Below are 27,804 nucleotides of genomic sequence, written 5' to 3' on the forward strand. Positions count from 1 at the left end.
AAGCAGAGGTGGAAAAGAGGTCACCTGGCAGTGTTGTGGAGATAGATACAGAGGTATCAGCCAAAGGTGAAGTCAAGTTCTCCAAGTTTTTTATGGCTTTGAAGCCTTGCATTGATGGGTTCAAAGCAGGGTGCCGTCCATATTTGAGCATAGACTCATCATTTTTGACAGGTAAGTGGAATGGTCAGTTGGCAGCATGCAATGCTCTAGATGGACACAACTGGATGTTTCCTATTGCTGTTGGCTTGTTTCAGTCAGAAACAGAGGCTTCATGGACATGGTTCATGATCCAGTTGAAAAGATGCCTAGGGCCAGTGTCACCTTTGGCTATACACACAGATGCATGTAAGGGGCTTGAAAATTCAGTGAAAAATATTTTCCCACATGCTGAGCAGAGGGAGTGCTTCGGTCATTTGTGGATGAATTTGATCAAAAAATTTAGAGGAGAAGAATTTGGGCGCATGTGGCCAGTAGCAAGATCTTACACTAGACAGACACACAAATATCATCTTGATAAGATAATGGCAGCATGTGATGAGTTTGGTCCATGGCTGAACACCTACCATTCTTTGTTATGGTACAGGTCAGCATTCAACACTGCCATCAAGTGTGACCACATCAACAACAATTTGGCAGAGAGTTTCAACAACAAGGTGAAGGAGTTAAAAGATTTGCCTGTGCATGACATGGTTGACCAAATCAGGATCATGCTCATGCGGTTGTGGGAATTGAGAAGAAGGATAGGTGATTGTCTGCAAGGTGATAAGCTTCCAGCAGTGGTACAACAGGTGGTCAATAGGAGCAGATGTCTTTCACATTTGTTTGTTGAAAAATCTTCACCTTGGGGTGCTGAAGTTAGAGATAACAAAACTAGAAGGATACATGTTGTTAACACTGAATTGCATGATTGCACTTGCCTCGAGTGGCAATACACTGGTAAACCATGTGAGCATGCCATTCTCTTCTTAGCATCCCAACCGAAGATAAACATGCACCCATATTTGCATGAATATTATTCGGTAGCAAGATTCAAAACTGCATATGCTACTGCAATTCCAGCACTTACAGATCAGTCTCAGTGGCCTGAAGTGGACATTGAATTTTCCATGTGTCCTCCCTTGACGAAAAGAAAGGCTAGCAGGCCTAAACAGAGTAGATTCAAGGCATGGTTTGAGAAAGGTGGGAGTAGTAAGAAGGGAAATAAAGATGGAAAGCCAAAAAGGGCCCAAAAGGTAACAAAAACATATGCAAGTTGTGCCAGGAACTTGGGCACAGAGTGGGATCTGTCAAATGCCGTTACACTCCTGATAAGCCAAAGTATGTTCTTGTTTATTTGTCTGTGTTTTGATTTGGTGCTTTTTTCCAATTACTATATCTATAATGAAAGATCGTGGATGTCGCCTAGAGGGGTGGTGAATAGGCATTTTAAAATAATTACGGTTTAGGCTTGAACAAATGTGGAATAAACCTAGTGGTTAATTTGCCAAGCACAAAACCTAAAACAACTAGGCTCACCTATGTGCACTAACAGCTTATGCTAAGAAAGATAAGCAACTATGTGATAGCAAGATATATGACAAGAAACAATATGGCTATCACAAAGTAAAGTGCATAAGTAAAGGGCTCGGGTAAGAGATAACCGAGGCACGAGGAGACGACGATGTATCCCGAAGTTCACACCCTTGCGGATGCTAATCTCCGTTTGGAGCGGTGTGGAGGCACAATGCTCCCCAAGAAGCCACTAGGGCCACCGTAATCTCCTCACGCTCTCGCACAATGCAAGATGCCGTGATTCCACTAAGGGACCCTTGAGGGCGGTCACCGAACCCGTACAAATGGAAACCCTTGGGGGCGGTCACCGAACCTGTACACTTTGGCAACCCTTGGGGGCGGTCACCGAACCCGTCAAAATGCTCGGGGCGATCTCCACAACCTAATTGGAGACCCCGACGCTTGCCCGGAGCTTTGCACCACAATGATTGAGCTCCGAACACCAACAACCGTCTAGGGCGCCCAAGCACCCAAGAGGAACAAGCTCAAGGGTACCAAGCACCCAAGAGTAATAAGCTTCTCAACTTGCAACTTCCACGTATCACGTGGAGAACTCAAACCGATGCACCAAATGCAATGGCAAGGGCACACGGAGTGCCCAAGTCCTTCTCTCTCAAATCCCACCGAAGCAACTAATGCTAGGGAGGAAAATGAGAGGAAGAACAAGAAAGAGAACACCAAGAACTCCAAGATCTAGATCCAAGGGGTTCCCCTCACATAGAGGAGAAAGTGATTGGTGGAAATGTGGATCTAGATCTCCTCTCTCTTTTCCCTCAAAAACTAGCAAGAATCCATGGAGGGATTGAGAATTAGCAAGCTCGAAGAAGGTCAACAATGGGGGAAGAACACGAGCTCCAAGGATAAGGTTCAATGGGGAAGAAGACCCCCTTTTATAGGAGGGGGAAAATCCAACCGTTATGAGCTCAGCCCGCACACGAGCGGTACTACCGCTCAGGAGGAAGAAACAGGGAAAAGGAGCAACAAAACATGAACCTTGGGACGGTAGTACCGCAGGAGACAGCGGTACTACCGCTGGGTTAGGCGGTACTACCGTACCCTTCGGCGGTACTGCCGCGCAGAACGAAGGGTAAAGGGAAAGAGGGAATCGGGCGGTACTACCGCGGAGGAAGGGCGGTACTGCCGCTAAGGAGCGGTACTGCCGCGCTACTGCCGCGGCGAGGTACCGCACAATCCGACATAGAAAAAGACCCCTCGAATCGACGCGGTAGGGACCTGGTAAGCCAACGGTAGTACTGCTGCGGAGTCACCTCCGGTACTACCGCTGCGAAGCGGTACTGCCGCTTGTGACTCCTTAGCGGTACTACCGCTGGGACCCTGACAAAAACCACACTCAAGAAAACCAGAACTGCCATAACTTCTGCATATGAGCTCCGAATTGAGCAACCTCAAGCTTGTTGGAAACAAGACGACGAGTAGCATCAAAACAGCGACTGGTTATAGTAAGAAGAGGCAGGGGAGGTATGCCAACAAATAGAGGAGAGAAACCTCCAACCGAGAAGAACCAGCAAAAACCTCCAACATCGAAAACATCATAGAAGATGCGAGTGGACTCCGTTTTCGATGAACTCGAGCTTGTCACCAAGATGACCATAAGCTCCAAAACTCACAAAGAGAAGAACCAAACAAGAACCAATAAAGATGATGCAAGGATGCAATGGTTTGAGCTCTCTATGAACGATACGATCAAGCTACTCATTGAGAGCCCCCCTTGATAGTACGGCAATCGATCCTATAACCCGGTCTCCCAACTACCATCATGAGACCGGTAAAATAGAAAACCTACCAAGGGCAAACCTTTGCCTTGCACATGGTCCACTTGAGCTAGATGATGACGATCTTGACTCCCTCAAGTTGGACCACCTTTCTTGATTGTGTTGGCTCGATGAAGACTAGTTGATTGCTCCCCCATACTCCACTATGGGTGAGCCTTTCTTCCGCACATCTTCACAAGTCCATTGTCACCACAATGGACGGCAAGCTTCAAGCATTTGATCTCTTCGTGATTCTCCACTTGAACTTGCACACCACAACCTTTCTTGATTGTGTTGAGTCGATGAAGACTAGTTGATTGCTCCCCCATACTCTACTATGGGTGAGCTACTCTTCCGCAACCTAACCCCACAAAGAACCCTCACGAAGACCATGGGTTAGTACACAAAGCGTAATTGACAATGCTTACCATACCATGGGATCACTTGATCCCTCTCGGTACATCTTCTACGCTTTGTGGGTTGATCAACTTGATTCACTCTTTAACTTAGTCTTGATCAACCTCTCACAAGACCAATCTTTAGGTAATTCCTTGAATAGCACCTTGGTTAACACAAACTCTCCTTGAAACCAACACATGTACTCCAAGAAAAGCCTATGGACAAAACCTTCAAATATAACTCAAGGCAACCATTAGTCCATAGAGATTTTCATCAATAACCAAAACCAAACATGGGGGCACCGCATGTTCTTTCATATAACATTTTCCCAATGACCAGGAGGAAGCGAGCAAGTCAGCCCCTTGTTGTTGAACAGTGTTGGCCAACAAAAAAAGCAAGAGTCAATGGCGGTAGAAAGAAGAGAAGTGTGCCTCAGCCTGAGCAGAGTGAAGAAAATCCTGCTGCAGTCAACATTCAGATTGAAGAAACTGCTCTCGAGGTTGAAAATGAACCTGAGCGTGTCGAGGTTCAGACTGAAGAAACTGCTCTCGAGGTTGAAACTGAACCTGAGCGTGTCGAGGTCCAGACTGAAGAAACCCATGTTGAGGTACACACCGAAGAAACTGAAACTGCTGTCAACATTGAGACTGAAGACACTGATCACAAGGGTGTTGGCGAGGTGTTGAAAAGACCAGTGAAAAAACCAAGATGATCAGTGAACTTGTGTGTGTAGTTGAACCAAAAACAAGAAGTGCTAAGGCGAAGAAGGGCACGCGACGTGGTAGGAAGAGGTAGAACAGAGAACAGTTTGGAAATTTGGGGCATGTAATAATATTTGTAACTTGGTGCGTACTGGTAGTCACTATGTATCCCGTATTTCTATTCGAACTTGCTTGTTGGTACCTTGTCTAAACCAGCCAAATAAAATTCAAATTTAAATTCAAATTTGGGCTCAAATTTGAATTAGGGATGGGGTATTGATGTTTTAATGCTATCTAAAGTACCTCAACTGAAATATGTTTGTTTGCTGATCATTCCGAGCCCTTTTGGTAAGTTGAACTCATAGTCATGAAAAGTGTGTCTCAAATGACCTCCAAAGGTAGGGTAAACGGCCTCATATTTAAGCAAGTTTTTTTGCACCTTGTCTAAACCAGACAAATAATTTTTCTACACATCTATTCTACCTATATAGTGTAAATCTAAAGTCTCACTATTTATTGAATTAATTTTCTATTATTTTCTTTTTTTGGAAAAACAAGGTTTAATAGAAAATTATATATAAAACAAGTTTAAAACATGAAAATGAGAAAAGTAAGTTAAGATCTTTCTTAGGTCAATCCAAAATGAAGTTTTGGTGAGGTTTTCACACTTTTCATTTTCAAAACCCCACCTATACTCTCGGGTGCCCACTACTCTCTCCCTTGAACTCCATACTACATTGTTCGAGGAATGACAATTTTGTGAAGGATTTTTCGCAAAAATGTATGTAAATCGTATTTATATTTTTTTCTCGTTACTATACGACATAATAAGACTATGTGCGTAAGTTTTATATTATTTTTTTTTTGAATTAGTTATGCTCAACCCTAATCAGCCAAAACCCCTCAAAACCCCTCAAAACCCCTCAAAACCCCGCACACTACTGGGTCGTCGATCGTTGTGCGTGGACGGTTGAGATCAGGCGCTAGGGTTAGCTACAGTGTGCATTGATCTGCATGAGACGCGCTGATTGGTTGAATCGGTGGGGTTTGGATCAGCCTCTCTCGTTGGGGCATCAGGACCGTTCATTTGAATCCAATGACAAGAGTTGACACGGTGCATGGACCAAGCCTACGCAGTGCTCTTTCCATTGTTGCATGCGTGCCCGTGCCTACCCGCAGCATGCATGCTCACCCGCAGAACTGCGCCCGTGCTTGCATGCATGGCCTCGACGTAGCCCTGCTCCGCCACCCCTATGGACGCAGTAAGCTGTCGCATGCCTACCATTACAACCGATGCATCGTCGCATCAAAGCATGCACCCGGCCACAATGCAGCAGCCCGATGAAGACAACCAAAAAGCCAACGCTGCATGGCGTGCTGTACATGGCGTGCTCCTCTTTGAGGACGCAATACTGGCATGGGGTATCAATGTGGGTATCGATGCAGTTCAAACGGCGTGCTGCCCGTTACAAGATGGGCAAATGAAGGCGTCCATTATTGTCACGTCTCCCATTGACCGAACGTTGCCCTCTAGCCAGGCCCTGGCAAGATGTGCAAATTAATGGGCTACGGGCATGAATGCACGGGCGGCACACGCAGAGAACCCGGGGCAGGCGTGTCCCCTTGACCCACGACGGCGCAGACGCGTGCGTGAACCCGTCCCCCTTGACCCGCGACCGGTGGCACAGAAGGATCGCAACCCGTTTCCCACGCTCGTGTACACACTTTCATGGGGCACCACCAAACGCCGCCCGCCCATTAATTCTATGGGATGAAACCACGTCGCACTTGGGCTATTTAAGCCGGGCACTATCGTCTTCCTCTCCCTCCTCATCCACACCCCATCCTCTGCCTCCTCTGCCCTCCTTCTTCCTTCTTCTCCATCAAACCCTATCGAGCCCTCGAGCCACCCCGCCACCATGCAGTACAATGGCCCCACCTACCGCTTCCCCCCAACCACGCCGGAAAGGCTCTACCCGGCCGGAGTGTATGTAGAGAGAACCCTTAGGGTTTGGGCGATCTCGAGGTGGAGGGGTGCAAGGGAGTTAACGGAGTTCTTCCTTGCGGCCGGCTTCCGCCACCTCCCCCGCGGCTCTCCTCGGATGTACCATCTTGAGGAGGTCAACCACAACAGCGCTGTGGTTGGGCTCCTCGCCACGTTCACTAACCCTTTCGATGCTTTCCATCTCCTCGGGCGAGCGTATTGGGTTGGTTGTGAGTTCATAGCTTTCACAACCTACAATATCTTCACCGACTTCAACGGCATCTTCCCCAACAACGGCGTTATGCACACGCTCCCGTACCCCATCAACAACAGGGAGGGGGAGGAGTGAAGGGCGGCGCCCGGAGGAGCGAGGGCGCCCGAGGAGCGAGGTGGCCCCGGAGGAGGAGGAGAAGAAGAACCCGAAGAACCCGCGTTTGGTGCCCCCCTATCTATCTAGCTTGCTATAGATCTATCGTATTAGTTTTGTTAAGTTGTAATCATTATGCTACTATTATTAAGTTTTATTAGTACTTTAAGTTGTAATGCTATCATGGAGTTGTAAGGCTATCGTGGAACTATGGGTTGCAATCGTTATGCTTCTATATAATCATTGGGTATGCTACTATATATATTGTGTGTTTTGTGCTATTATTAGTGGATTGCTATGGGTTGTTTTTGCTTATTATTCGTGTATTGCTATGGGTTTCTATGGGACCGGGTTTCTACACCCCAATCACCACACACAACATCTTCAAAATATTGGCCAAACCATGGACATGCAACTAGGAGCCCCATGCAAACCCACTATGGACATGGGTGCAACTAGGAAATGCAAACTAATTTACTTCGGGCACTTCATGCAAGCATGCAACTCATTTAGTTCATGGAACCGTAGACATGCATAAAAACAATTAACATTTAGCTTTAGTGCATCAAAAAATGATCCATCACAAAATTTAGTGCAAGAAAAAGGCAAAATAAAAGGACAAGTAACATTTTATTGGGCCCCATTTTATTTGCCGAAGTTAGAGGTGGGCTGGTGCCCCTACGCGGGTGGGCTGGTCTTGGGCATGGTTATTTTCTCAGGGCCCATTTTATCACGACCCAAAATCTATTCGGCAGCCCAGTTTTGTTTTTTTACTAGAAACTGAATTTGGGTGTGTACTTTGTTAACTGAAGAACAAAAACAGAGGAAATAGAGCATGAACACTGCATAGGGCCCCTGAGAATATCATTACAATAATTCAAGCAAGTTTTGCTTCACACTAATTCAAATTCATCTAACAAATGGTCCCTGGCTAACTCAAACTACTGGGCACCCCTGAAACTAGTTGACACACTAACTGAAACTCTAACAAATTCTAGCGATTGATGAACATCAAGTAAAATAAACCCATAGCAATGACACAACCATAAAATGCTCCAGCCATCATATTTGCTTGCTGCTTCAAATCGATCAGATGCTTTAGTTGCTTGCCAATTTTCTTCAATTCACACTTCAGTTATGCATTGTGCATCATCGGATCGGCTCTGTCCGCCAAATTGGGGGCTTGTTCCACGGCAAGCCGCCCCCCAAAATTGAGCTCTTGGGTTCCGGTTGATCCCTCCAATTTCAACCTTTCAACATAGTCATCGAGCCACTCAAAATGTCCACATTTCTTCAGAACCTGAAAAACAGGGGGCCGGAGGCGCATGAATCCTAGATCCACCACCCAGATCCACCGCCCTAATTCGAGGAAAAAAGAAAGAAATCGGGAGAAATTAGACCATAGGATTGGTCAAGAACACAGATCTAACCTGCCCCGGCTGTGGCTTGCTCAAGCATTTCACAAACTCGCGCCCACGGTTGCCATTTTCTTCCCTCACACAAGTCAAACGCTTCAGAGGCTCCATGCGCGGGCAATCGGGGCATCTTGTCAACGGCAGTGGACCATACTGCATCCATGATTGGCGGGAGGCCGAAGTCGAGCTAGACATCACTCGCCGGTGGCGCGCTTCGTTGCTGGAGCAGAGGAAGAAGAAGGTGGGAAAGGAAAGGGGCAGGGCAAGCAATGGAGGGCGGGGGGGTGGGGTGGGCTGGCTCGGGCTCGTGGCTGGCTCGGGTCGGGGCACGCTGATGAGCACGGGCATGCTTGCGTGGATAAGTTGTGGGTCCCACCCGCATGCGAGTAATTGCTAGGTCCCGCGTGTCATAACTCGAATCGCTAACCCATCATGTTTTTCATTTCATGGTTAAACAGAGCCATGCCGCATTGGAGCTATTGTTTGCTTCTAAAACGTCGCATCGCAGCCATCATTCCAATAACATCGCACTCCTTCCAATTCGCATGAAAAACATCGCACAGGAGCTATTGGCCCCGATGTCCCCCGTGTGGAACCACCCGTCGTCTCGGATTGCCGCCTCGGTCGCCTTGTCGTCGTTGAGGTACCCCAGCATGACGCAGCTGCCGCGGAGCACGATCTCGCCCATCGTGGATCCGTCGCGGGGCACGCTGCGGCCCGTTTCGCTGTCGAGGATGTCCACCTCGGCCATCACCGGCGTGCGCACGCCCTGCCTCGTCTTGAGCCGCGCTCGCTCGGGCGCCGGCAGCTTGTTCCACTCCTCTTTCCACACGCACGACACCACCAGCCCCCCGGTCTCGCTCAGCCCGTACCCGTGGCTGACCTGGAAGCCGACGGCCTCAGCCAGCTCCAGCACGGCGACCGGCAGCTGCGCGCCGCCCGTCAGGACTCGCACCTTCCCTGCTGCTGGGAGCCTCCGCACGCCCTCGGGTGCGTTGGCCAGCACGTTGAGCACCATCGGCGACGCGCAGAGGTGGGTGACGTCGTGGCGAGAGATGGCGGCGTAGACCTCGGCGGCGTCGACGCGGCGGAGGCAGACGTTGGTGCCGCCAACCATGGCCATCCCCCAGGGGAAGCTCGACCCGTTGGCGTGGAACATGGGCAGCGTCCACAGGAACGTCGGTCGAGCGGGCACCGCCCAGTCAATGAGCGAGTTGACGGTGATCAAGAAAATCCCGCGGTGGCAGTTGACCACACCTTTGGGCGCCGACGTCGTGCCGGAGGTGTAGTTGAGGATCATGGGATCCCACTCGGTCGCCGGCCGGACCCAGGCGAACTCCGGGTCTCCCTTCTCGAGAAGCATCTCGTACGTTGTGAGTGCTGCCAACTCCTCATCGGACGTCGTAAGATCCAGACCTCCGTCCGCCTCGTCCTCCCCGGCGAGCTCGCCAAGCACGCCGTCTCCGAGGGCACCAAGGCCGTCACCAAGTTCACCTCATCCTAGACCAGTAGGCTTGATGCTCGTTTCATGCATTCTGTATGTAGTTGGCAGTATGATGTTACAACCTCTGTAAGAATTGTGCTGCTTGCTTGCCGCGTTGAAAGAAATAGTGACGATGTTGTCTGAATGATTGTTCGTGTGTGCTCGCGTGTCGCTTCAGTTCAGACTCTTCTTGATGCCATTTGTTTATGTCAGCAAATTTCTGTTTATCTAATTTTAATTTGCTGCCATTTTATCTACTGTGGTAGTTTGTAAGTCTACAGACAGAAACCTCTAATGATCCTCTGGACTTGTCATCCATATGGCAAGAGGCCAAGAACAGCTTGACCGCTACTGCTCAGAAAGTCACAATGCATTAGATTCAGATTAGCTTTTTGAGATAAATTAGAGACTTTTCGCAAAAAAAGTAGAAGAGATAAATTAGAGGCAGTGCACCCATGTTTTTTTGAGTCAAGGAACAAGCTAGATGGAGCCATCTTTTTAGGATGGCATGCCTGTTTTTTTCTCTATATACGTTTATACCACAGTAGCTAATTTTTCTTTGTTCTACTACTACTTAATTTGTGATCATGAAGCCACCAATTTTGTGAAGGTGCAAAGTTTTTTCTATTGATTCATTTCTCTTTATTTATGTACATCTGTATGGATATATGGATTCTAAGTTGCGTGCATTGGCAAGAACCATTCACCACTCGCCATCTTTGGGTACAGGAGCTGTTCCTCATTTGTGTTAGATGATGTTACTATCTTGTAAGAGTTGTGCCGTTTGAGTCTGAAGAAATAGTATTGTTGCTGTTTAAATTAATGTTCAAGGTGTGCTTGCATGTCACATCAGATTCTTTACATAAACTTCAGTAAATATAGATAAGAATATTTTATATAACTACCTAGCTGTCGAGCATATCCATTTTGAGAAGCTTTGTGCCATTTTCTTTTGTTCCAGATTAACATGTCGATTGATCTCAGAATGCAGTCCCCGCAAAAAAAAAAAATCTCAGAATGCAGTCTTCCCCTCGACGAGGATGACACGCGGCGCAGGTTGGCCCCCTGGCGGCAGAAGGCGGAGCGCGTCGGCGAGGAGCGACAGGAACGCCGGGTCGGCGAAGATGATCTTGGCGCCGGAGTGGGCGAGCAGGACGGCCACCGTGGGCGCGTCGAGGCTCGTGTTGATGGTGTTGAGCACGGCGCCGCTCATGGGCACGCCGAAGTGCATCTCGTACATGGCCGGCACGTTGGGGAGGAGCGCCGAGACCACGTCGCCGCGGGAGGCGCCGAGCGACACGAGGGCGGAGGCGAGGCGGAGGCAGCGCCGGAAGGTCTGTCTCCAGGTCCAGACGACGTCGTGGTAGACGACGGACCGGCACTCGCCGAACCCGGTGGCCGCGCGCTCAAGAAACCCCAGCGGCGTGAGCGGGCACGAGTTGACGGGGTTCATTCCCAGCTTCTCCATGGCTTTGGCTTTGTGAATCTGGGACGGTGTAACAAGTGTAAGTGCAATCTGAGGGACCTTTGAGGTAGGTAGGTAGGATTTATAGAACGGTTCGGCAGATTGGATGCCAATCAATGGAAAGACTACCACAATATTGTCATCTTTTAAACTAGCAGGGTGGACCCTGCAGTGCACATGCGCGAGCAGGAGCAACATCTTATATAAAACATATAGAACTAGATGATACTGCGCGCGTTGCTGCGGAACATGTAAATTCTACTTTTCGTAAGTTGCTTGGAAGGAGCACATTATAATACTTGATGAAGAGTTAACATCAAATAAAGATCTGATGGTACATTGATATTACCCTTTGCAATGGTGAATGATACATGGCATGGACTTGGACTTAGCACTAATATGAAATAGTTATGTGTTTCTGTCCACGGTAGTCAAGCTAGCTTTTGTAAGAGCATTGAAACAATTGAAGTTTGTCACGGGTATTTTTAGTTTAGACTATATATGTTCAAAAAAGGCATTTAAATTCACTTGTACCCAAATGTAAAATCTTGTAGAGTTAACCCTGTTGAATTAGAGAATAAAATATGGCCATATGAATTAGAGATTGCTTTCCGCTATTGTGTGCTCTGAAGTCAAAAGAAATAATCATACAAAATCTGGAGAATTCACCATCCAAATATTGCAATACTATGTTCAGCAACAAACTGTAATGATAACACATGTTTTGGAGGTTTGACAAACAAATCGGTGCATTGCTATTTGGAATTTAGCTGCCTTTTTTTTCATAACCCACAAATGAATACATACTTTCCACAAAAATAAAATGAATGCATATTTAACTAAAACTGTAACATGTATTATTTTGCATAGAAAATGTACAGTGCTAGAAGTACCACATATGATTGTTTGAGAATGAGAAATGATAGGAAAGAAAAAACACACCAGAAAGTAGGGAATGAAGCCACTGAGAGAGAGGCATGCGCAGCCACATGATATCATTTAAACAGACAAAGGAATCATCAATATATAGTTGAGCTATTTAACTCTTGAAGCTGCAAAAGGAAGCGTGATTTGAAACCTACATAATCTGCCGACTCAAATACTTATCTGATTTATTCTATGGAAATCAATTATTAGAAATCATAACCAGTAAAACATGGTATGTATTCTAATCCAGCTAGCCCATCTATGATTATGATGACAACATGGGGCTAGCACTCCTGCTATGTACTTGGGATGTGTTTGACACTCTTGGAGAAAATGTTGCTGCACCTTGAAATTGAAATGAGATAAGAGTAGACTCGAAAAGTAAAAAAGATAAGGGATATACCAACACAACACAACCGGAAAGGAGATCTTCATGTTAACTTTATTAGGTATGAGCTGCAATGGAACCTTCACAAACGCAATGAATTAATAAAGCAATCTGCAAAAAAAGCATAATCTTGATCTCATTTTTTAACCATCACTCTGCAAAAATAAAAGTTAATACACTAAATCATGGAGATATAAACGTTTTAACTCCAAATTCTTCAAATATTTCGGTTCATAACCATTTAACCACTTCATCAAGGTTACCAACATGATGTGGGAAACTGTGATATCTCCAGGCGAAGGCAAGGCCATGACAGCAAGGCAATATGTAGTGCATGTGGGGTCATTTTAGCAGCCGCATGCTCCCAGGAGAACAAACCTGCGGACTCGAGACTCGAGAGTAGGCACATACTCCCTCCGTCCTTTGAAAAGTGTACTTCCAACTTTGTTGGAAAGTCAAACATTTATATGTTTGACCGTATTTATACAATAATACATCAATATTTATGACATCAAATTAGTAATATTAGATTCATGATAAAATATATTTTCATCATATACCCATTTGATTTCACAAATATTGATATATTTTTGCACAAACTCGGTCAAACTTTGAAATAGTTTGACCCTCCAACAAAGTTGGAAGTACACTTTTTAAAGGACAGAGGGAGTATATCTGTATTGTGTAACGCAGTAGGCCCCACACACACGGTGGACGTCAGCAATAGCAGGGCACGGCGCCATGGCATGCATGGCCAGCAGCAGCAGTGCATGCCCAGCACGTCCACATGCACGTCCATGGCCAACGGTAGCAGGGCACGGCCGACAGCAATAGGGCACGACCAGCCATGGCCACGTGCACACACACGACCAGCAGTAGCAGCAGGGCACGCCCAGCTCGCCGCCGGCGTTCGCGCACGTCGCCCACCTCGCCATGGCGCTAGCAAACGTCGCCGCCGGTGATGGTTGGCCGGTCCGAAGGAAATATGCCCTAGAGGCAATAATAAATTTATTATTTTATTATTCCTTCATATTCAATGATATAACTGTTTATTCTATTCATGCCTAAAATTAGTAATTAGCTAGGTCTGGGCCCATTCCACTACTCCATACCTGACCACAAAAAAAACACCATCCGTATAAGCCAAAGAACAAATAAAAAACACCATAAGAGCACCAACAAAAAACAACATAGTAGCTACAAAAAATAAACAGACATACAAATCAATGAACCTAACCCCCTACAAACCAACATAATAAACCAAATAGCCAGACCGCGACATAAACCAAAACAGGTAATTAACAAATTACAATACAAAAAAAGAAAAAAACCACACAATAATAGAGACCCATAAAATACCACCCCCGCGCCACACCACAAGACCCATCACAATCAACCCACAACCACAACACGCACTCCCCCAAAAAACACACCCCACCAAACCCACGGCTTTGCACATAAAAGCAGCGATCCACAAAAAACAAACCAGAGCACACCGGAATTTAGGTCAAAGGCACCGATAATTGCAAAACCCACCAACCAAAATAGCCACCGGTAACCCAAACCCCACATCACACATCATTGAGCAGGAGAATGATGTTGATGAACCTTGGGACCCATGCTGTTAGCTTAGGCAGCTGATGTCCATAGCAATGTTCAACTGTGTGCTTCTTCGTACGGCTGACTGGCACTCCAGAACGGCCATGTCGCCTATACGATTCTTCATGAGCAGTCTATGCAAACTTCACCCCGTTACGAGGACACTTTCTGAGTGCTGCTTACCCAAACGTTACACAACCGTACTCTGGGCTACGATACTCATCATCCCAAAGGTGCTCTCCCACACAGAGTGTCCCTCCCGTCGATATTTTGTTTGAGTGGCATAGATCAAGATTAGGATTTTTGTCCACACTCTGGATTAGTCGTCAGGAGGTTATCTTTCCTACCCAGGGCCCTTACAAAACGTAAGATGCCGGAAACTGTCACGATTAAAAGCTTTGGCTAGCCCCAACCAGCAACCTACTTGGCAGTGTAGTTGCAGAGCGGAATCATGTATTCACGGCAGTGGCACGCAAGCGAAAAGCCGAACGAATAAAGGAACGAGACCTTACCGAGGTAACAGGTTTTCAGAACTAAGGGTAATACGAGTGACGGCGACCGACGACGTCGGGACCTTTCTCAGGGGCCAAGTCCCCACGAATCAAAAGATGACCCGATCATCCAGGGGGCAAACCCCAAAAGAAATATGATGTGTAGTTTGCGTAACACGGACTACTCTGACGAATAAAGATCTTCGTTAGGGCCAATTATGTTATAGCGTATATCCAACTGTGATATGCAAAGCAATCAGGGTTCCGCCCTATCTGGATTATTGACCGGGAGACGATTCAGAGTTCCTCGAGTACAATGTCTAGCATACCAGTGCTTGAAACACCATGAGGTGCCGCACGCTTTAACGTTTTAGGGACGATGCGTTATTTTATTGAGTTTTATGTGTTTTGATTGAATGTTACCGAAGAATAGTGTTGGGAGATCCCGGCGAATTGTTTGATCCCCGACATTGACGATGAGATCTCGAAAATTGGTTGAAAAAGAAGATGTAAAGACTTCAGGATAATACTCTAGGGGCCGGCTTATTCGGGACCACCGGAAAGTTCCCGGGTCCGGGGTGGTTTTCGCGAGAAAACCGGAGTGGCCGGAGGGTTACCGGCGCGAACCCCTCGGGCGAAAGTATTGGGCCTTAGTGGCCTTAGGGGAAGAGAAGAGAAGAGCGCAAGCCGAGCCCGCGAGCGAACCCGGGAGTGGGGGGCGCCGCCGCACCGCCTCCAATTGGGGGGGGGACCGCCTCGATTGGAACTACGCGGAGGCGAACCGGACCGCGTACGCCCAAACGGCCGGCGTGAGAAGGCCAGCAAGATGAGCACCACACTCAACCACACAGCCCGCAAAGCGGAAGCCCAAACCCGCCCGGGACAGCACAAGTCTAGGGACGCCGCGACCAGAGACGCGGCCAGGCGAACGGGAAGCACCGACAAACAAAGGCCAAACGACAAAAAGGAAGGAGGGACAAGGCGCTAAGCACCTCCCCCCGAACATACGGCACCGACAAGCACCGAGACGAAATGACAAACTAAGAAGGGAAGCACCGCAGGCGGGGAGTCAAAGGGAACAATGGCACGGGAGAGCCGGCAGGGCGGCAGGCATAGAGCCAAAGAGGAACAACCAGGCCCAACAGGAGCCCAAGGAGAAACCACAGACAGGGGCGCCCAGTTCGGGCGCACGGGACACCCATACTTTCCCTTCATCCCCTATGCTCGCACTCCCTATCTCCGTCCCCATTATGAGATCCCCTTTGAGTGACTTAGGAAAAGAGTCGCAATGAATCACTACTTCCTACTTACGGCAAGAAGAAGGAGGATAAGTCCTTACCATCGTGCCTTGGAAGAGCGCAGGAGCGCCACCAGGTGCCCGGCTAGACGCGCTGCCCCACACAATAGAATAACTTATATCCCATCAGGGGGCCAGAAGGGGGCACCTAGGCGCACACGACGACAAGTCTGAGATTGTTACCCAAAAGTCGTAGTGCGTGCCCCCCCTCCACCATATTTCCATCTCTGGTCCATATCGTTAAACGAAAGCAGGCCTAAAGCTCTGATGCCGAACGCCCCTGCGTCCACACGAGTAGGCCACTCCATTGCATCCCGTCCATCGAACAGACCGGCGTACCAGGAAGCCTGGACCTCCACCCGGAACAAGCGCTGTACCCATGGGCTCCGCGTGGCCTCCCGAACCAAGGCCCAACCCCCCCATCCGCCCTCCCGAACCAAAACTTGCCCACACAAAAGCTCTTACTGGATCGTCGAAGCAGATGCTCCCATCCGCGCGCCGCGTCAGAACCGGACACGCCCCGTTGACCACAGGTCGACGCGTTGGCCATGACGAGTCGGAGCGCCAATACGTCCGATGTGTTTAGCCCCACTTAAAGATCGGAATACAGAGATACATGCCCAAAAACGGGACTACCTCACCACTCCACAACCCGCGCCTCCTGGTCATTAACCGCTTCGGCTGAATGACGTTCCTCCACGAGGTGACGTACGAACACACTTGCCCACCCCCTCCTCGCCCTCAACCTCCCCGTCTCTGAGCCATCGCAATACTGCAGTGATCTATCGCAACTCGTGCGCTATGGGACAAACCACCTTTTATTCCCGCATACACGCACCTCATTCCGCGCTCCCCCACCGGCGAACAAGCGCTCCGCTAGGCGCTCAGCCCCGGAGACCATAGGACGCTCGGCCTCTAAATAAAACCATGCCATTCACCCACGCACGGGGACCCAGTCCTCGCTACCACACCCGACTCAGCCCTCTACGGCGGCCACGAAGACGAGCGACCACGAAGCCAGGCCGATACCGCATTGTGGCAGTAAACTCCAGTCCCTTAGGCGAATTGTACTACTCGCTGCACCTTCTCCATCATATGAATGCTTAAGAGTCGGACCCTCACGAGGGCTGCGTAAGTTCTGTGTTCAATTGCAACGACCAACGGATACATAGGTCAATATTTTCGACGAGCCAACCATACTCGAGATTCAAGACTCACCTCGGACCGTCTTTCCTTTCATTCTTTTTCCCCTTAAAGCTTTATACTCTCCGTCCCTCCCAAAACCAAAACTTGAGCCCCACTAACCAGTGACCACCATTCAATCAACTTACATCCTACACCAGCACTATCTAGGCACCGACAACAAGAATGACCGCGAAAGTCAAACCACTTCCGTAAATCCATACCGCGTAAAGCAAAACTTATCCCCACTTAATTACCATAATTATACCGTCCTCAACCATGCAAAGCATGCACCTCCACGGCACGACCGCACACAATGAAGATAGACCGACATCCGGAAGTGCCCACCACTGGAACATTGCACACAGATGTCCATTTGGCCATGGCATAGACGCGTAAATAGACGTCAAGGACCCACCCAAACGACATGTATCACCACCCAGTGCCATGGGAGACAGAGTGCTCCTCTCTCTAACAGATATCATGTCTCGATAGCGCCCCACTAATACATTAACTCTAATGATCATCAACAGTTGAACAGCGGCGAGTGTTAGCGTAGGCGCTGCACGCCGAGTACAAGCCATTCCGGATGTGAACGTGCCACAATACGTGTAAAAGGTGTCACGCTCAAGGCGATACAATCACAATCGACATACTAGGGAAAGTAAGCAGACGCCGTCAGCACAGCCCGAATTCACAGCTGGCCATGGGAACCCATGTTTTCATGTCAATTATTCTTACTTATATTCATAAATATTTGTTTACAACTACCACATAAAAATATATAGTTAGCCCTATATTATATTTAAAAATTTGGGGGTTCTTTTCAGTTTAGCAAATCCAAATTTTCATCAACCCAATTCGCAAGCAATTGTGCGGGGTTATTCCTCTAGTTTGTTATAAGGGACTAGTACAAGCATTCCCAAACATAAAACAAAGAGAACTACACCGGATCCAGTGGGATGAGCTAACCTTAGAGCGCACATACGCGCCGAACCATGCGGCCAGTAACAGCTGTCGGCCTGGCTAGTCCGCGCTCATCTAGAGCCGCCAGCCTAAAACTTGCCAATGGACAGACAGAGACGAAGTCTGTAGGCGTGAAGGAAGCTGAAGTGCAGCACTGGCCTAACTTCCGGCAGTAGAAGCGACCACCGATGCGGATGCGAGTACGCCTCGTTGCCAATATCAGACCACTCTATGAACAAAGCCTAGACACCAAAAAAAGCTCACGACGAACTAACCGCTCGCGCGACGATGAGGACTAGAACGAGCATGGCGCGTACACACTTTCGTTCCCGAACGGAGAAGCGACCCGAAAATTCCTACGACACATAGAGGCTCCTAGTCATACGAAAACCGCCACGAGTGAATGAAAATTATCTAGGAGGATCGGAGCCCAGAGGACCAATCCTGACAGATGGAAGCGTTGCCCCTAACTCATATAGAAGAAACCAAGCGAAGAATACGCCCACCGACTCAAACTCAAACATACAGGGTCAGAGACCAAGCCAAAAGGTGAAAATATTGGAGAGCGCTGCAAATTTACGTGTATAATAATCAACCTTAGCCACCCACCACCCTAAACACTAAAACAGTAGAACAGAGGGGATAGCGCGATTCACGGGTTCAGCGACACATAACTTAGAGCTGACAGAGTGTGGTGACGGCCGTACAACCACCGCGCACCGGCAAAGCGAATGGTATGTGAAGACTCGAGGAGGTGAAAGGTCACGAAAGCGAACAATGTACCACACAGATGTGAGAAATGAAGGACAACTAAGACTTGGAACGCCCATGGGACCAATAGCAGGAAGAGGAACCTATCCCAAGTTGACATGTGACTGCGATGGAGACTGTGCCAGCGGAGCTCCGACATCCAACATTAAGCAATCACATGAACAATTTATTGACAATACAACAGCGCACCAAACACCATTCTTCAACCAATACCCAAAGGTAAAGCCCAAGGAAGCTAAGCCAATCAGAGAGAATACATGATCTAGATTGGCTAAGAAGCAGCAGACTGTGCAGCCCGCACAAAACGCGAGGTAATCGAACCGTTAATGAGTATATTGCACTATGACATATATTGAAATATTCAGCCATGGTTGACATGCTTATGAGCTTGGATAGCGGAATTTGCGTAAAGTGGGAGCATAACACGGAGTGCCAAAGCAGCAGGACGAGCATAATGACGCGATGCGGAAAAGAAAGACTGGCTATGAGGAGCCGCACTGCTCCGCGCACGCAGCACAAAACGGGTGCTAGGTGAGAGAGAGATCCACATGGAAGTGGCGCAAGTAGGTTGCAAGGCTGAGTGCAAAAGAGACAACTAATATAGACGGTGGACATGCCGCCGGGTAACGAGGTATGTTACGGCCGGTGGAAGCACCAGACAAGCCTACGTGAGCAGGAGTCAACCAAAATTGGTGCGGAGAGGATAAAGAACGTAGCCTAGATCAAATCGTCATACAAGGGGTACTGGCTCGGTGGACCGGACTGATGAGAGGACCATCGACAGATGGCTCATTCGCGAGACCAGGTGTGGAAGCAGGGCGAGCAGGTCGGCAACCAGGGTGAAAGTATGTGCCTTATGCCGAAGCGTGCCCGGGACCAGGAAGCGTGTGGTACGGCGAAGCAGCTGTTAGAACAAGCGACGGACGGAAGGGCCCAGACCGTGACCGCACAGGGCGGGCAACTGATTATTACAAGATACACTGAGATGCGTAAGGAATAGGCCCCGCTACGCTGGACCAGCTTTACCAGTGTTGAAAATGTGACCAGGGGCCGCAACAGCCAAAACACCCCAAAACTCAACTTTATAGACAAATATATACAAACAAAAATTTAATGACTGGCTCGATTTTGTGGGCTGGCTACGGCATATAAAGGAGGGGGCGTTGTGAGGGGTGTCTGGTTGTGTGTGTGGGTGGAGGTGGCGGTGGGAGAAGCTGTGAAGTTGGTGTTGGTTGACTGGGGGGGGTAGTTGTAAGAGGAAGGGTATGGAAAGTGGTGGGTTGTGGGGCGAAGAAGCTGCCCTGAGACTAGCACGGGGAAGGTTTCCTAGCGAACCAAAACATTCGTGAGAGGGTTCCTCATAGAGAACCAAATGTTCACACTGACCTTGCGGCGTCCTTAGTTTTCTTTTTTATTCTTCAACACATGTCTATACTTTTCGTACATATTCATATAATTTTTTGCGTATATCAGGAATATTTTTTGTATACATATTTAATATTTTTAAATACATGATTAACATTTAAAAAATTATGCTTGATGACTACATTTTCATACAAATTTTACATTTTTTATATATTAGCAACATTTGTATACATGATCTATAATTTACTATATTATGTTTTTATGTTCAGTTTTTTAATTCACATTCTACATTTCTTGTATACATCTGCTACATTTTGTATACACATTTAACATTCTGTAAATACATTATTGACATTTTCTTTACATGATGAACATTTTTTTAAATTTATATTTATATGTTCAATTTTTTAATACATGCTCTACATTTTTTATATGCATCTGAACGATTTTATACACATTTAATATTTTTTAATACATGCTCTCACCATTTTTTTAAAGTTGCACCAACATTTTTTTAGCACAGCACAAACTTGTCTGCAAACTTATGCATTTTTAAATATATGTTTTATAATTTTTGGAAAATAAAACAAAAAGGAAAAAAGGGAAAAGAAAAAGTAAAAATGAAAAAGAAAAGGCAAAATCAACGAAAGGGCTAACAAAGAAACTAAGGAACAAAATCCAAAACGCACGAAAACTGCAACTGGGCCAGCCCATTCCTCGCCCATCGTGACCACAGATACGTACTTTTCGTTGCAAATTTGCAAATCCCATCGGAAATATCTTCCTCGCCGCCAGCAAGTTTTGTCTTGTATTTAGGATTGCCATTTTTTTAATACCTAGATCTTGAAATGGTCAAAAAAAAACTTCAGGTTATAGTCAAATTTTAATACTGTTATTTTTTATGTACATCATGACAATTTGTTTTTTACAAAATTTTAATTTTTCTGAGTAAAAGGGAATGGTGTTAGTCCAAGATGCTAGCAAACGGCCTAACTGGCGTGGGGTTCGTGCGGGGAAGGGTGAACCAAAATGTTCGCGAGGGAATTCCTCGTATAGAACCAAACGTTCACATTGATCTCCCCCATGGCGTCTGTCAGCCAGCTATAGGGGTCTCCAAATAAAATTTGACTCCACTATAAATCTGACGTCATATTGTTGACCATGAAAAATCAAACTTTTTTCATGGCAAATTATCTTCTCCGATGATGGCAAGTTTAGGTATCGAGCATGGCAAATCAGCCTCAGTTCATTTTTTGTCAAAAAATTGCCATGCTTGCAAACTAAATTTTCCATCATCGAGCCAATATAAATTGCCATGAAAACCCTCAGATTTTTCATGCCTAAAAATCTAATAAATTTTTAGTGTTTCCGATAGAATTTATGAGGTTTCAAATCCGAAACTTGGGAAAAGAAAGAAAGAGATGGGACACATAAAAGGCCGAAACCTCAGCCCAATAGAGTCCACACACCGCTCACTAGCGACCTTCACCCTGATACGCACTCGACGTTGCAAACTTGCAAATCCCATCGGAAATATCTTCCTCGCCGCCGGCGCTGTCGCCGCCGCCGCCGCCATGCTCCATCTCCGGCAGCGCATCGTTTCCCATATCATCTCCTCCTCCGCCACCTCTGCCGTCTCCTCCTCCGCCACCTCTGCCATCTCCTCACTCCGCCGCGTCCTCTGCGCAGCCGCCGCCCCCGTTTCCCCGAACCCCAGTGGATTCGCCGTCGAGGAGTACCTCGTCGGCACCTGCGGCCTCACCCGATCCCAAGCCATCAAGGCCGCCAAGAAGCTCTCCCACCTCAAATCCCCCGCCAAACCCAACGCCGTCCTCGCCTTCCTCTCCGGCCTCGGCCTCTCCCGTGCCGACGCCGCCGCCGTCGTCACCAAAGATCCGCTTTTCCTCTGCGCCGGCGTGGAGAGAACCTTGGTCCCCGTCGTCGACGGCCTCACCGGCCTCGGCCTCTCGCGTTCCGAGATTGGCGGCCTCGTCTCCCTTGTTCACTGCCGCTTCCGCTGCAGAACCATCGTCTCTAAGCTGCGCTACTACCTGCCCCTCTTCGGCTCATTCGAGGGCTTACGCCGGCTGCTCAAGGATCAATCCCACCTTCTCTCGAGCGACCTTGACAAGGTGCTGAAGCCCAATATTGTGTGCCTTCAGGAGTGCGGGTTAGGTGGTTGTGATATTGCCAAGCTGTCTATCAGTGCGCCGAGGATACTGGCAACTAACCCGGAGCGCATCCGGGCAATGGCGGCATGTGCTGAAAGATTAGGTGTGCGCCGGGGCTCTGGTATGTTCAGGCAAGGGCTGCAGGCTGTCGCATTCCTTGGTGAGGAGAAGATTGCCGCCAAAGTGGATTATTTGAAGAAGACGTTCAAGTGGTCCGATACTGAGGTGGCTATTTCTCTGTCTAAGGCTCCAATGTTGCTGAAGAGATCTAAAGACATGCTTAGGCGCAGGTCTGAGTTCCTGATATCTGAAGTGGGGTTGGAACCGGCCTACATTGCTCATCGGCCTGTAATACTCTATTATAGCCTGGAGGGCCGGCTCAGGCCTCGACACTATGTTTTAAAGTTTCTCAAGGAAAATGGATTGGCCGATCGTGACTGCAGCTTCTATAGTGCCGTCATGGTGACCGACAAGGATTTCGTGGACAAGTACATATGCCCTCACAAGGAAGCTGCGCCACACCTCGCTCAAGACTATGCAACCGCTTGCAAAGGGGAGGTGCCAACCAATTTCAGATTTTTACTTGAACCAAAAGTGGGCTGAGGAAATTGGTTGCTATGTATTGCGCAACAAAGTTTTCACTCTGCATAGTAAGTAAGCTGGTAGTTCCTGTTTTGGTGTTCTTTGCCAAACTAGATGTTGATTGTTTTCTGTAGTATGCCTGTGACATGCTAGTTTGGTCATTGGTAACTCCTATGATTCTATTAATTTTGTTCCTGACCCCTGATATGTTGATGTTGTCATTCCTTTGAGAAGATGTTTGTGTTCTCCTGATAATTTTATTCCTGAACCCTAAAGTCTAACTATATTTTCCTAAATCATGGCTGAGCGAAATATGTATTGCTAGTTCCATTCTATCCTGTGTTCAGATTTTAAGAGTGATCTGGGAAGTAGGATTTGCCGGCACTCCACCTTCAGATACGTGGACATGGACCAATGCAGCCTGCCAAGATGGTGCTCTGTGAGATCAAACTTCTTCCACCAAGAAGGGCATTTGGCCTCAAACTCTGCTTTTTTGTTTTTGTTTTTTTAGAATTACTCCTCAATTTATCTGGTAGACATCCCTTTGTTAGTAAGAAATCGATCTATTTTTAATGTGATTTAGGTATGCTTCTTCCAGTCATTTGTTGATTTCGTTACTGAAATCTGCCTTTGCTTCTCTGTGTCATTGCTTCATTCCATCCAATAGTTTGTAAACCACTGGAACAATATCATGTGAAAAGATTAGTGTCCTGGTTATATTTTGCCTCTCTTTTATGCGGTCCTGTTTTTTGTTTGCCATCTTGTTTACGGATTATTTGTTAGTGCTCTTTTGCATCGCAATCTTGTGCTTTGGTTGTCAGATTGCCGCTGTTTGTGATCTTGTAACAGATTTCTGTGGTGTTGCCCCTGCTGTTTTCTGTTGTTTCCATACAGGTTAAATAGGGATACATACTTATACAAATGAAAATACTGTTTTAATCCGTTTCGGAAAAAGAACTGTTTTAATGGCTGGCACAGTAAAGTTGCTGTTTAGGTAATGGTCACAGCAGATTTGAAGAGCATGGTTTTTCTATTTGCACGGTCTTATTTGGATATAGTAGACTAGACCTGGAGATAGATAGCCTTGGGCATGAAACTGGAGAGACTTAAATACACACGAGCTAGTGAATTCCATGATCTTTATTTTCATCTGAAATTTTAATTAGTGGTGTCGATATTTGAAGCTAGGCTCCGGCTTACTCAAATGGTAGTGAGGTTTGGTGGTCCTTTACATACAGTGTATATTTCTTAATTTGGTGTGATTTGTACACAAAAAATACGACACATTCTAGTTATTAATGGTGATAATTTCATTGGTTCTCTGACTTGATTCCTATTTAGATTCCAGCCTATTTGCATAGTAGAGCATAACTAGCTGAACTTTTTAGGACACTGCTGTCCATAATTTCATTGGTGTGATTTCTAACGTCCAATTCTAACTAGCTGAACTTTTTAGGACACTGATGTCCATAATTTAGTGCCTAAGATGCACTGCCCTGAAATTTATGGCCTGTTGTTGATATATTTGTATTGCTTAAACGCAGAATGGTAGATACACTGTTATGAATTTTTAGGATTTCAGCTGCTGTTTATATCCCTGAGTGGCTAATTTCAACTCAAATCCAGATCATTACCTGCTCATAAGCTGCAGGTACTAATTGCCATCTTCATACTGGATCGGTTGAGTTGGGAGCTATGTACCAGTTATGTCTGATTAATCATGTGTTCTGCTGTAATCATCCAATGTTTTTGCTCCGCTACCTTGCTTTAGATTTCCTCGCCGGCAGGAAATTTCCATGTGTTTTGGGGTATTGTGGATGGTTTTGTTCTGAAACGTGTAACTGTAGTCCTGAAAGTTTCTGAAGTTGGTGCTTCTTTGACATTGCTATTCTGAACTTTATTATGATGTCAGTTCAATATTCTTTTTTGTAAATGACATGCTGTTTCTGAGCATGGCCAAAGCATCTAGTCTTCAAGGTGCTTCATTCTACAAATGTAGGCACAATCACTTTGACACGCCCGAACAGCTACGTTATCCAAACGTGTGGTTACCATTACTCTACTTCCATTAGCATTTTTTGGAAAGGCACAACTAATAATATTACATGCTAGATGATCCCATAAGTCATCAACTACAATAAAGTACCCACTGTAAATTTTGCACGAGTTAGTCATACATTATATCAGTAAGTGGTTACAAGGTGCATAGAAAATGATCATAAGTAAAATGAAGGTAACAAAGGATGATGACACACGCCAGTACTAGAAAAAAAAGTAATACTCATATAAAGGTCATGTTTATAATCCTTAAAAAAAACTTATAGAAATCAAAAAATTCATCTTACATCCACCGACCCCGTCCCTGCGCCTGAAGCAACCTGTTGAAACCCAAGAGCTTCTAGAAGCAACGGCTAGAGGAAACCAAAAAGATGCTAGCGACCGCGATTAGGAAGATGTTCAATACTTGTGCATAAATTCAAAAGATGTTTATGTTTCTGAACTTTGTTCGCAAATTCGGAAAATGTTTGGGGAATTTGATAAAAAATTCACGGTTTGGAAAAAATGTTGATAATTTTGAAAAATGTTCTCGATTAATAAAAACTGTTCCAGTTTGCATATTTGTTCAGTAATTCAAAATTTGTTCATGTTGTCAAATTTTTTTCGCAAATTCAAAAAATGTTCAAAGAATTTCATAAAATGTTCATGTTTTGAAAAAATGATCATAATTTCAAACAAAATCGCAATTTTTGAAAAATGGGCCAGGTTTTAAAATTTGTTCACAAAGTCAATAGATGTTGATGTTTACAAAAAGTTTAGAATTTCAAATTTTTGTTCGCTTTCTTTTACAAAAAATGTTCCCACTTTCAAATTTTGTTCGGGAATTTCGAAAAATGTTTCCACTTTTAAATGGATATTGGACCATTAACAGAGGGGGAGTCTAGTGTCGACGATTAAAAATTGGGCCCAGTTAGAGCCCAGTGCTGAACCGAATGACAAGAACCGAAAATGGCAGCCCATTCTCACCGGCCCCCATTTCTTTCCTTCCCCACAGACAGACCACACCAAAATACCTCCGCCACCGCCGCCGTCGCTGCCGCCACCGGCCGCCGCCGCGATGCTCCGTCTCCGAGAGCGCATTGTTTCCCGTCTCCTCTCTTTCTCCTCCACATCCACCTCCGCCCCGGCCACCCCCCCACTCCGCCGCCTCCTCTCCGCCGTCGCGGCCCCCATTCCCCCGAGCCGAGGATTCGCCGTTGAGGAGTACCTCGTCGACACCTGCGGCCTCACCCGAGCCCAGGCACTCAAGGCCTCCACCAAGCTCTCCCACCTCAAGTCCCCCGCCAATCCCAACGCCGTCCTCGCGTTCCTCTCCGGCCTCGGCCTCTCCAGCGCCGATGTCGCCGCCGTCGTCGCCAAAGACCCGCTTTTCCTCTGCGCCGGCGTGGAGAGAACCCTGGGCCCCGTCGTCGCCGGGCTCACCGGCCTCGGTCTCTCGCGTCCTGAGATCGCCCGCCTCGTCTCGCTTGCCCACTGCCACTTCCGGCGCAGATCCATCGTCTCCAAGATGCACTACTACCTGCCCCTCTTGGGCTCCTTCCACAACTTCCTCCGGGCGTTCAAGTGCTCACCCTATCTTCTCGCGCGGGACCTTGATACGACGGTCAAACCCAATGTCGCCTTCCTGCAGGAGTGCGGGCTAGCTGCTTGTGATATTGCCAACCTGACCATGGTTATTTGGGGGATGCTGACCTGCGACCTGGAGCGCCTCCAGGCGATGGTGACATGCGCCGAAGGTATAGGCGTGCCCCGTGGCTCTGGGATGTTCAGAACTGCGCTACATGCTGTCGCATTCCAAAGCGAGGAGAAGATCACCGCCAAACTCGAGTACTTGAAGAAGACCTTCAGGTGGTCTGATACCCAAGTGAGGAATGCTGTGTCTAGGGCTCCAATGCTGCTGGGCAGGTCAAAGGACGCACTGCAGCGCAGGTCCGAGTTCCTGTTAGCTGAGGTGGGGCTGGAACCCGTGTGCATTGCTTATCGACCGATAATTCTCTGTCTTAGCCTGGAGGGCCGGGTCAGGCCCCGGTGCTATGTTGTAAAGTTTCTCAAGAAAAATGGATTGCTAGATCACGACCTGAGCTTCCATACTGCAGTCATGAAGACCGAGAAGGATTTCGTGGAAAAGTATATATGCCCTCACAAGGAAGCTGCGCCACACCTTGCTCAAGACTATGCAACCGCTTGCAAAGGGAAAGTGCCAGAGAATTTTAGATTTACATGAACCAGGAGTGGGCTAAGGAAATCGGTTACTATGTATTGCGCAACAAAGTTTTCACTCTGCATAGTAATCTGGTAATTCCTGTTTAGGTGTTCTTTGCCAAACTAGATTGTTGGTTATTTTCTGTAGTATGCCTGTTACATGCCGGTTTGGTCATTGCTAAATGCTAACTGCTATGAAACTGATAATTTTTCATTCCTGAACCCTGATATGTTGATGTTGTCATTCCTTTGAGAAGATCTCTGTGTTTACCTGATAATTTTTTTTCCTGAACCCTAAAGTCTAATTATATTTTTCTAAATCATGGTTGAGTGAAATATGTGTTGCCAGTTCCATTCTCTCATGTGTTTACATTTTAAGAGTGAACTGGAAAGTGGAATTTGCTGGCACCCCACCTTCCGATACACAGCCTGCCAAGATGGTGTTCAGTGAGATAAAACTCCTTCCACCAAGAAGAACATGTGGCCTAAAACTCTGCTCACTCTTTTTTTTTGAGAAGTACACCTCAATCTGTCTGGTAGATATCCTTTTGTTAGTAAGCAATCCATCTATTTTAATCCGATTAAGATATGCTTCTTCTGGTCATTGGTTGATTTCATTACTGAAATCTGCACTTGCTTCTCGTTGTATCATTGCTTCATGTCATTAG

The 27,804-nt window shown here is 46.9% G+C and overlaps 3 protein-coding genes and 1 pseudogene across 3 annotated transcripts; 3 read left to right on the forward strand and 1 right to left on the reverse strand.

The window, feature by feature from the left end:
- The window catches only part of LOC125554684, an 11,128-nt pseudogene extending 6,694 nt beyond the window's left edge, over window positions 1–4,434 (forward strand).
- Window positions 4,435–8,700: 4,266 nt separating this feature from the next.
- Window positions 8,701–11,140, reverse strand: LOC125554685 (2-methylpropanoate--CoA ligase CCL4-like). The gene is made up of 2 exons (XM_048718162.1): window positions 10,709–11,140; window positions 8,701–9,633 (listed from the first exon to the last, which is right to left on the reverse strand). The coding sequence occupies exons 1-2, from the start codon at window positions 11,138–11,140 to the stop codon at window positions 8,701–8,703; spliced, it is 1,365 nt and encodes a 454-aa protein (XP_048574119.1).
- Window positions 11,141–21,605: 10,465 nt separating this feature from the next.
- LOC125551296 lies at window positions 21,606–25,274 on the forward strand. The gene has a single exon (XM_048714478.1). It carries the CDS (start codon window positions 21,698–21,700, stop codon window positions 22,895–22,897), a length of 1,200 nt encoding a protein of 399 aa, XP_048570435.1. The 5' UTR covers window positions 21,606–21,697; the 3' UTR covers window positions 22,898–25,274.
- A 632-nt stretch (window positions 25,275–25,906) lies between these two features.
- Window positions 25,907–27,784, forward strand: LOC125553758. The gene has a single exon (XM_048717476.1). The coding sequence runs from the start codon at window positions 25,992–25,994 to the stop codon at window positions 27,156–27,158; it is 1,167 nt and encodes a 388-aa protein (XP_048573433.1). The 5' UTR covers window positions 25,907–25,991; the 3' UTR covers window positions 27,159–27,784.
- Window positions 27,785–27,804: the final 20 nt, after the last annotated feature.

The sequence above is a fragment of the Triticum urartu genome, chromosome 4 (assembly GCF_003073215.2).
Source record: "Triticum urartu cultivar G1812 chromosome 4, Tu2.1, whole genome shotgun sequence".
In the NCBI taxonomy this organism is placed as follows: Eukaryota; Viridiplantae; Streptophyta; class Magnoliopsida; order Poales; family Poaceae; genus Triticum; species Triticum urartu.

Coding starts and splice junctions, on each gene's coding strand:
- LOC125554685 (XM_048718162.1), bottom strand. CDS start 11,140: ATGGAGAAGCTGGGAATGAACCCCGTCAACTCGTGCCCGCTCACGCCG. Junction 9,634..10,708: donor CTGCGCCGCGTGTCATCCTC/GTCGAGGGGAAG, acceptor GTGCTTGGCGAG/CTCGCCGGGGAGGACGAGGC.
- LOC125551296 (XM_048714478.1), top strand. CDS start 21,698: ATGCTCCATCTCCGGCAGCGCATCGTTTCCCATATCATCTCCTCCTCC.
- LOC125553758 (XM_048717476.1), top strand. CDS start 25,992: ATGCTCCGTCTCCGAGAGCGCATTGTTTCCCGTCTCCTCTCTTTCTCC.